The sequence below is a fragment of the Mus pahari genome, chromosome 9 (genome assembly GCF_900095145.1).
Source record: "Mus pahari chromosome 9, PAHARI_EIJ_v1.1, whole genome shotgun sequence".
Classification (NCBI taxonomy): domain Eukaryota; kingdom Metazoa; phylum Chordata; class Mammalia; order Rodentia; family Muridae; genus Mus; species Mus pahari.
The window spans coordinates 47,541,721-47,552,951 of NC_034598.1; the positions used below are offsets into that span (position 1 = coordinate 47,541,721).

At 36.5% G+C, this 11,231-nt stretch overlaps 1 protein-coding gene across 1 annotated transcript; it reads left to right on the plus strand.

Moving 5' to 3' along the window:
- The first annotated feature begins 4,502 nt into the window (after positions 1 to 4,502).
- Positions 4,503 to 5,447, plus strand: LOC110326571 (olfactory receptor 6C6). The gene has a single exon (XM_021205104.1). The coding sequence runs from the start codon at positions 4,503 to 4,505 to the stop codon at positions 5,445 to 5,447; it is 945 nt and encodes a 314-aa protein (XP_021060763.1).
- The last annotated feature ends 5,784 nt before the right edge of the window (positions 5,448 to 11,231 follow it).

Genomic DNA, 11,231 nt, shown 5'->3' on the forward strand with positions numbered 1-11,231 from the left:
TGGATTTTATCATGGAAGTTTTGTGTGTGTGTGTGTGTGTGTGTGTGTGTGTGAGAGAGAGAGAGAGAGAGAGAGAGAGAGAGAGAGAGAGAGAGATTATTCTTGATTCTCATTCATGCCCCTCCAATTCTCAATTTTCTTCCCCATTATCCTCTAGTCCCATTCTACCTACCATTTTCCAAGAGCGTCTTCCTTCAGCTTGCATGTCCCATGTTCCATGGTCCTTCTATTTCTGTTCTAGTTTACTTTTCTTTTCAAATATGAACAGTCTGTGGGAATGTAGATGTGTGGGTGGCCTTTCAGTCAAGAAGTCCTCTCAATTTCAGTTACAGCAAGGGAACTGCAGACTGGGGTTGCCCACAGCTGGTAAATCACTCTTTTTTAAATAAATCCAGGTTTAGAGAACAGTATATATTAACCAGAATAGTGCAGCAGGTACAAAAACACATAGTGTGTATGAGTAGAAGGATATCAGCATTTACAGTATATATTGTCCTAGCCTGGAAATTCTGTGTATATAGGATATTTTGTGTAATTATATCCACATGTGTAAAACCATAGGTGTACACAAAACACATTTCCTTCATTCATCAAAAAATGGGACACCATGCAAATGTCTATCACTAGAATCCTAGATGAATGTTCATAGTATGTTTAGTATAATCCTCAATGCAATTGTACATGTAAATGCACTTATATGTACACAGTGCATAAGTATAGTATATATAGTGCATATATGTGTTAAGAATAATGACACATAAATACACATGTATATATGTGTATATATATAATTGTGACTTTGTAGAACAAGTGAGGAGGGCTAGAGTCCCTACTCTAACCTAATTTGGAGTCTTTTATTATTTCAATTTGGTATATGGGTTTGTTTGCTTCTAATTCAGAAAAGAATGCCATCTTACAGACACACACATGCACATACATATACACATATACATACATACGCATACACACACATATACACCTGCGTCTGCACACATGTGCAAACACACACATACAAACACACACATGCATGCACACACATGCATGCACAAATAGACACATACACATGTATGCATACACATACACACATGCACGCACACACATGTACACACATATATACACATACATACACACACATATGCACACACATGCACAACAATGCACACACATGCATGCACATACACACATACTTAAACACATGCATACACACATGTGCACATGTGTATGCATACACACATACACACATGTATATACACACATACACATGCATACTGCATCTTTGTGTCCTCTTCTATTTTTGTACTGAACATGTACTTGATTGTATGGCCTTCTTTCTCTCTGGGGTCACAGATACACCAGGAGCCATATCTTTATATTGTTTCCTTGTAGTCAGCCAATGCCTCTGGCTCTTACAATCTTTCCTCCCTGTCTTCCACAATGATCTCTGAGCCTAAGAAGGATAGTATGTCATGCAGATTTTCTGTCCAAAATTAAGCATTTAGCAGTTATCTGCACCTTGACCAGTTGCGGGTCTGTGTTGATCACTATTTCTTACAAAATGAAGTCTCTTTGATGAGAATTTATCAATTCACTGGTCTATGGTTATTATGATTTCACTAGGAGTAAATCTGCAGCTGTGCTCATTTAGCAGAAGCATAGTAGAGATTTCTTCCCTGAGGCCTAACTATAGATTCTTGACAATGAAAGTGGTACCAGTTATGGTTTTCAATTTGACATTGATCTTTTTAATTTAAACTTTTTTCTTTTATTTTCCATGTATGGATAGTTTCCTTACATGTATGTCTGTATACCACATGTTTATGCTGCTGTAGAGACCAGAAGAAGGTGTACTTTGGGGGATGGAAGTTACATATTAGTGTGATATCATATGGGTGTTAAGATTCAAATCCAGATCCTCTAGAAGAACAGCCAGTACTATTAACCATAGAGCCATCTTTCTAGCCCCAATGACATTGTTTTAAATGATGATTTGAAAAATATGATGCAGGTACAAAAACAAAAATAAGATTATACCAAAGTAAACGATGAAACAAAACAAAACAAAACAAAAAACAGCAGAATTAAAAGATAGTCAGTGGAAGCATAGACAGTGTTTATAAACCTAAAACCCAACAGGGACTAATTTTGAAAATATATAGATATTAACTAGAGTGAACTGTTGTTGCTTTTGATAGGTATTTTTCTGACTTTTCTGAGTCATTTATGACACTCCTCTGGGATGCTTTTTCTAAAGCTTTCATACACACAGTGATAACTTTTATTACAAATAAAGAGTAATTTGTAGCAGCGATCCCCAGAGAAGAGTCTGGCACAGTGATTTCTATTGGATCCCCCTGGACGTAGGAAGCACTGGAACTAGAGCATGTATAAGTGCACAGTGGCTATGAGGCATCTCTTTGATCTAAGACTTGGGTATATTTTGGCAATGAGTTCATATTCTTCTCTTTAATCCTGATTTTTACTTCATCTTTAAGAATGACATGTAATTGGAGGATTGGAGTGACAGTGATCTCAATGCTAAGAACTGAATTTTGCAAAATTCAGCCTATCATATGGCATATGTTAAAATTATCATCATAATCACCAGATTCCATAGTAAATGTGAATTTGAAGGAATGTGGAGATTCTTTTTTGAAGGATGCGCATTGTGTTTTTTCTTACAAAAACAGTAATGAATATTTTTATTCAATGATAAAGAAAATGATCACACAAGCAATTGAAATTATCTTTAACAAAACAGAATGGTTAATTGACACAAAAACGTGAGTTCATTTTGATTTTAAATTAATTTTATAATGTGAAATTTTATAATGTGAATATCCATGCTGATTTTACATTAATTTTATAATGTGAAACTAAGGCAAATTCACAGTAAATCCAATTAAGGCAATTGTGATTGGGAAATCGAATTTTTGTTTTATAAAGTGCTCTAAGTGGTAGATATTTTATTTTATTTTACTTTATTTTATTTTTTAACTTATTTTATTAGATATTTTCTTCATTTACATTTCAAATGCTTTCCCTACTATCTCCTATACCCTCCCCACAGCTTGCTCCCCTGCCCACCCACTCCCACTTCTTGGCCCTGGCATTCCCCTGTATGGGGCATATAAAGTTTGCAAGACCAAAGGGCATCTCTTCCCAATGGTGGCTGACTAGGCCATCTTCTGCTATTTATGCAGCTAGAGACACGAGCTCTGGGGTACTGGTTAGTTCATATTGTTGTTTCAAGTTGTAGATATTTTAAGACTGTGTTTTACATGATTATTTCTTATATTTATACAATTACATCTACATTTGTTTCTCCTTGATTGTTTTATAAAGTGATATGAAAATGCTATAATAAGCAATTCTTGTGATTTTGTGAAACCATAATTCAGTCTGCTAAACCTAAATCATTCAGAAATGACTAATATCCAGCCATCTTTTTAAATATGAACATTATGAATAATAGGAAAATAGTAGATATGTTCACTTGAAGAAAGCTTCTAATTACTTAGTAACTAAAACCTGAACATCTTAAGAAATTATGCTTAAAACTATTTCCTAATACTGATTTTTGTAAATTCTATTGTGTTTGTACAGCATTGGTTTTTCCCCAAAACTGGTTTATAAAATAGCATATGGAAAGGAAAAGAATATTAATAAAATAAATGAAAAAGTAATAAACATAAAAAGAAGGAACGTTAGTAAACTGGTTTAAAGGGAAGAGAACACCAACTGGTTACTTAACACTAAACTGTCAGCTGTGAAATCATACACAAGTAACACTATACAAACTGAGCAAGTTGTACTTAAGTATTTAGGAATACATGCAAACACATGTATCTAAGGAGGAAAAGGCTATGAATCTGAAGACAGCAAAAAAACGGAGGAAATGGGAAAGTTGAGAGAGAGGGAAGGTTAGGAGGAAATGCTATAATTAAACTATAATTTCCAAAAAGGAAAAAAATTTAAGTCCACAAAAATTCAAGAACCAGTGGCACAGTAAGCCAGGCTACTTCAGAGTCTCAAGAAAAGTATTAGAAGCTCCTGGGCTGCATGACAGTAGAGGTCATTTGGAAGTGAATGTGTTAGTTTGCATTTGCAAATTAATGGAAGTACTATTCTGTTTTTTGGTTGTTTTTTTTTTTTGGAGGGGGCACATGGGGACATGAGAAGAAGTGGATTATGAGAAGATTGTTGAGAAAAACCAGACTAGGACAAGTTTATCATTAACCTATGGCATATAATTCTGCATCCCCTGAAATTTCAGGCTAGAAAACATTTGAAATTTGACTTTGTGACATATCCCGCAAAGGGGCAATAACATAAAATCAATTTTCAAATCAATTTTCAAATGTTTTCTAGCCCGAATTTTCAGGGGATCCAAAGGGGGACAGCATTTTGGATGTAAATAAATAACAAAACAAAACTATTCTAATTCACATAAAGTATTTTGTTTCTAGTTTCCTATGTTTGTTTGCTAAGGCTTACACGTGAGAATGAAAAATCAGTCAATGGAAATTGTCTTCATTCTTTTGGGATTGACAGATGACCCACAATTGCAAATTGTGGTTTTTCTGTTTCTCTTTCTCAATTATGTGATGAGCCTGGTGGGGAACTTAATCATTGTGCTTCTCACCCTGCTGGACCCTCGCCTCAAAACCCCAATGTATTTCTTTCTNCGTAATTTCTCCTTTTTGGAAATCATGTTCACAACAGTGTGTATTCCCAGATTCTTGACNACCATTGTGACTGGAGACAAAACTATTTCTTATAATAATTGTGCAGCTCAGTTGTTTTTCATTCTTTTGCTGGGAGTCACAGAATTTTATCTCCTGGCTGCCATGTCCTATGACCGCTATGTTGCCATCTGCAGACCACTGCACTACCCTATCATCATGAACAGCAAAGTGTGCCACCAACTCGTCCTCAGCTCCTGGGTGACTGGGTTCTTGATCATCTTTCCCCCATTGGCCATGGGTCTGAAGCTGGATTTCTGTGATTCCAGGATAATTGATCATTTTATGTGTGAAACTTCTCCTATTTTACAGATCTCCTGCACAGACACTCATGTTCTAGAAATGATGTCNTTTGTCTTAGCAGTGGTGACACTTGTAGTCACACTGGTACTAGTGAGTCTCTCTTATTCTTTCATCATTAAGACGATTATGAGTTTCCCTTCTGCACAGCAAAGAACCAAAGCCTTCTCCACCTGTACTTCCCACATGTTTGTTGTCTCCATAACATATGGGAGTTGCATCTTCATGTATATTAAACCATCTGCAAGGGAGAGAGTGTCTGTGTCTAANGGTGTAGCTCTGCTGTATACTTCAATTGCCCCTCTCCTGAACCCCTTCATTTATACACTAAGAAACCAGCAGGTGAAAGAAGTCTTCTGGGATGTATTACAAAAGACTTTGGGCTTTTCAAAACACAAAGCTTAAAACTGTTTTCAAACCACGGAGTTTAAAACAGATGGGTTACTGAAAGACCTCCGTTCTGGGGAGACTCTCGCTCAAGTCCCGGGATGAGCTGATGCCCCAATAACTCAAGAGAAATCGTTCTTGATGCAATATCGCATGAGGTATATTTGGGAATCAGCATGCTGAGGCTGAGCTCATAACCTGCACAGGGGCAGAGGAGATTGACCCTCAGCAGTTGCAGTTGAGGGTTTTTAAAGGGAAAAAAACCAAAGCAAGGGGAGGATAAGACCACAAAGAATGGGGAAGCTGAGTAAACATCATAAGAATGGGGATGATAGATTACAGCCCATCTCTTACGGAAGGGTTACAGGCTATCTTTAGCAACCATTTTTGGTCCCTTACACAATGAGTCAGGTGCCAGGGTGGGTCAAGATTGTGATGAGCCAGTTCCAGTGGTCATCAGTTTCTCTGGCTGAAGGTGAAAGAACGAAGAACTCCATGCTGGGCTTTGTTTCTAGGGTCTAAGAAACACAGAGTTGGGGTCTTACATTACTAGTGGAATGTCAAGGAAAAAAAATCTTTCTAGAGAAGAAGATCATGCTGAGGTTTTAAAAGCATACGAATATATCAACAATTATGTTAAAAAGATGTGCATTTGAAAGAGAGCAAGGATGGATATATGAAAAAGCTTGGAAGGAGGAAAAGGAGGAGAGAGATACAGTTATAAGCTGCAACCATACAATAAAAATGAAACTCTAGTTCATGTATTTTTATGATTGTTTTCCTATGTCAGCAGTTATTTCATACAGAGAATGTTTTTTCTGAAGACTCCTGTAACTCCGTTCCACCTTACACTCTACTTTCCCATGAAAGTTTGCATTCTGCAATAACTAACTTCCTCCAATTCCTTTCTAACAGTATCTCTATAACATATGGGTATATGTTATTATTTATTGCATTCCCATTTCCAGAAATCATTGCATTGAATAAAATAAACATTGTATAGTAGCAATTTTCTGTATGTGATTTGTTATTTGACTGTATATCAATTATATATGCATATATACATATAATTATATATACATATATACGAATATACATACATATATTCTTCTCATTGGGAAACTCATTACTTTCATTTCAGTGATCTTTAATATCTGTAAAGGACACAAATGCTTAAACCAAATATTTTTAATTTGTGCTAAATTATCAGTATATTAAATGTCTCAAACATATTGTGGGGCCGATGGGTGACTTTTGTGGAATTTCAAGGAAAACAATCTTTCAAGATGTCAGGAGCTATCATAGGGCAAACTAATAACTAGCAGGTGATCTTCCTGAGATGGTCTGCTTTGGGTTAAAATAATCCACAACAGATTTGCTCCCATAAATAAGGCCTAGGAGAAAATCATTTTAGGAAAGATCCTGCTATTAATATGCTGTTCTTGTTACTATTAAACATATATAACAATCACTAGGTATTAGCCTGCCCTTTGAGCAGATCTCTGGAGATCTACAAGGATGTACTACTGACTTGTAGTGATGCTTTATAAACAAATAGATGACTTCTCAATTCCTTATGATGATCCTATAAGAATTTGTAAAATTATATCATTATTTATTAATCTCTTTTATAGTGTGACAACTGCAATGAGAACTCTGTCAGTCTCCCATGTCACTAGTTAATTGCTTCTGATAGTAAGCAGACTTTCTACTGTCCAGAGCACATTCCAAAAGGGTGTAAAACCATTAACAAAGGTCATAAAAGGGGAACTAATGATTTATTATAGGTGCTAGGACAGAAGATAAAATATTGACTGGGTTTATCTATACAAAACCTCACTAATAACTTATTTATGGTTTTTAACTCTTGATAAACCTGTGGGGCTATGACAAGTGTTATGTAAACATTCTCTGTTGTGAATTTCCATTTATGACTTGATTTTATGTGTAAATTTGTGATGAACTTTTTACCATGTGTTCTGAAAGATGTAAAACTGCTGAGGACAAAGAGAGGAACACAGGAATACCCTTTGGCCCCCTTAAGATCTTTTCACTTTTCCCCTTTTTCTTAGAGAGCTTTCATAGGTAACTTTTACAACTTAGAAATAAATGCTAAATTCACTTTTCAAAATGTCCCCTTTTCTTCCTGCAACTAGCTGGCCGAAAGTTAGAGCTGCACATAGTTCCTGCTGAGATAGAACACAGGTTACATTGCTCATTCCCCACCCCCATACCTGCTGTTAGCCACCTAAGCCAGAGGCTTCTAACCCTAACCCTAACCCTAACCCTCAAAATGAACAAGAAAGTCCCCCCCCCGCCCCCGACCAGCCCTGGGGGGGGGGGGGGATGGAAATCAGTGGGGACCCAGGGCAGGAGAGAGAGAGAGAGGGGGACAAGAGACAGGAAGAATGAGAGCAAGTCAATTATACTGATCAAGCTCTCTAAACTTTATTCGGGAGCGGCAATATAAGCATAAGCAAGAGGAAGCTCCAAGGGAGGGGGGAAGAGCCCGGAGGCTCTCTGAAGGTCAGGTGGCAATCTTCAGCTCCTGGAACCAATGGTCACAGTGTCCTCTTTTCCCCTAAACATTCTTACTGTTATGACCACGAATGTTCTCTCAGGATTGTTTATGTAAGCTAGAAAACATCCAAAAGGCCATGGCTAAGGCATGGCTCCCGGCAGTTTTTAAAGTACTTTTTAGAAGTTATCACCCGAATTCAGTGTAGTTAAAGAGCTAGACTGTCCGGAGGCCATCAGTCTTTAAAGCCAGACCAGAGTCCTACTCTGTGCCTCATTTCAACCTGCTCCCAGTAGGGAGGCTCACAGCATCAAGAGAATATAATCATGCTGAAAAAAAAAAAACATACAAATATATCAACAATTAATATAAAAAAGAAGATGTGAATTTGAAAGAGAGCAAGGACTGGTATATGAGAAGGCCTGGAAGGAGGAAAAGAGGACAGAGCTGCAATTATAATTTTGAAGTATAAAAAAATTAATAAAGATACATTAAATGAAAGAAGACAAAGGTACAAGCTTGTACAATTCTACAAGGCTGCTAAATAACTCTATACATTGCAAAGTGAGCATAATAGATAGTTAAGAAGGCCTTTAAGAACTTACCTTGAGAGGACTCAGCATGGTTTAGTGATTAAAAACACTTTCCACACCAGGGTGAGCACTTGAGTTTAGTTCCCAGAAACCATGGTAAGAACTTTCCCCAGGAGTTTTCCTCTGACTTCCATACATGGGCACACATGCACTTCACATCCACACATCCCACATTCCACCCCTCCTCACCTTAGCAGACACTCAGTACAGATTAGACGAGTGTTTCTGCCTGGCTTCTCTGTGTATTACACAGGAGAAATGAAGCCCACAGAGTTGTTTAGTGAGTATGCTCTATTGCGACTACAGACCACTCAGTAAAGATAACACCGGAACATCTAAAGATACACAGATGCCAGTTTCACAGTTCTCTAACACCTGAGCATCTAAAGACACAGGCACCTGTCTCACAGTTCCCTTAATGTGATAACGAAGGTGAAAGCAACAGGACAGGAGAGAGGTGGACAGATAAAAACATGACAGGATCTGTTATTTAGAAAAGAGTGTAGACCTGGACCTATCATGTCAATAATTTCCACATATTCTTGTAAAAGAATTTGCTGAAAAAAAATAAAATATTCTTGTTTTTTTTTTTTTTTTTTTTTTCAGTTTTTCGAGACAGGGTTTCTCTGTGTATCCCTGGCTGTCCTGGAACTCAGGCCGTAGACAGGCTGGCCTCGAACTCAGAAATCCACCTGCCTCTGCCTCCCAAATGCTGGGATTAAAGGCATGCGCCACCACTGCCTGGCTCTTGTGCTTTTAATTGGTGAATTATATTACATATTTTTTTTTGGACCAATGTGATATTAAATACATGCACATATTGTCAAAATTCAAATCATATATTAAATATATCACACATTTTTCATTTCTTTGTGACATTCTAAGTTCTCATTTCTAATTTTTCTTAGTTGAGATGCCTGGAACATAATCAATGTATGTGTACCTGGAACATAATCAATATATGTATACTTTAGAAGTATATTCTGTATCTAGTTTTTCCAATTAGAGAAGCCATTTAAAGTGTGTGCAAGATGAACACTTCAGTATTAACTCTTTCATCTAGAGAGATTATTCTTTTTTATATGTATGGACAAACAATTTATAAAGCATAAAATGCTCAAAATTTTCCACATATTTCCTTATATTTGGTATCCCAGGAAAGTACTCAAAATTGAAATACAATTTTTTTATAATGAAATGTTTAAATTAGAAGCTTATTCATGAAGAACTTCAAGAAACTTCAATCTAACATTTTGTGATAATGATTAATATGAGTTACATAGTAAAGCAGATAACTGAAAATCCAAACATTTATTAGGGACACACCTTCATACAAGTGGATGGATTTTCACATCATTAAGTTTTTATTAAAAAAAAAGACCTTGAATTAATTCTAAAATCATTCATCTCTCCAGTTTATATAAGGCCTTGATAATGCTGAAAGGAATGACTAACCCTGTTCTGTCTTTATGTTGTATTTATTGATGTTATGATTATTATGACTCTGTATTCACGACGTTATTGATTTATTCATATTCATACTGATGTTACAGATGAGAAGTTAAAATTACCTTTCCAAGTCAAAAACAATTCAGTGTATTTCTGTTTGGAAACAGTCTTGGACCTATACAATGTCAATTTCTTCTTTCAAGTTTTTGTTGATGACTTATTTACATTTCAAATGTTATCCCCCCTTCCCTATTTCCCCTCCAAAAACCACCTGCTTGTAATATCATACATAGTCTGTATTAAATACTGAGATGTACTCTATCTTCTACCCATCATCCCTTTTGATTTTTAATCCTTTAAGACATCCACTTAGCCCATAGGGGAATGAAACATCATGTTTCCCCCTCCAACTCCCACCTCCTCTCTACCTTCCAGATTGAGCCCACTGTGGTCAGAGTCAAGGTTTCCTGAGGTCCAGGTTACTGTAATAACTATTCTTCTGAGCAAAAGGCTTTATTTCACTGATACATATCTGCATATTTCTTTTTATACGGCAGAGCAAGAAAAAAATCATTTTACTCTGTTGGAGTGATTTTTATAACTACTATTTAGCTTATTGATTTGGATTATTGATTTATAAACTAATCTTATAGTACAAGCATAACTTTCTTCCTTGCCACACAATTTCCAGTTATTGGAACTTCATACCATAAGACAAAATCTTCACTCTCTTTATAGTGTGAGATAAATGACTAGTCTGTCTCAGGCTTTAGAGCTGAGATGCTCACTGAAGCACTTGTATCATTTTAACATTTTCTTTTATACCAAGTTTATTTGTTATTTTTTCTTTAAACTTTCTAGAGGACAAAAGGAACTCATACAAAGGTTTTGAGGTTTGGTTGGTTGGTTGTTTTTTCCTGTGAGTAGACATACATTTTATTTCTTAGTTTCTATGCCTCACTGAAATCTCTTAAGCTTACAAGGGAACTATGACTCCATTGCTGTTATGGCTCAAAATTTACCAGGTGATGAACAAAAATCTGTAGCCACTTGCAGTTACAAGAACTGGGTTCCTGATAGGGAAGCTGGGGCTCTATGGGAGAGATGGTGAGAGAAAAATGAGATCAAGACAAAGATATGGATCAAGGCCCAAAGTTTTCGTTTTTTGAGTCTGAACTTGAAAAGGGGAAAGCCCATCCCCCACCATGCCAGGCTCTCTTCACTCTGTCTCACTCTGTCTCA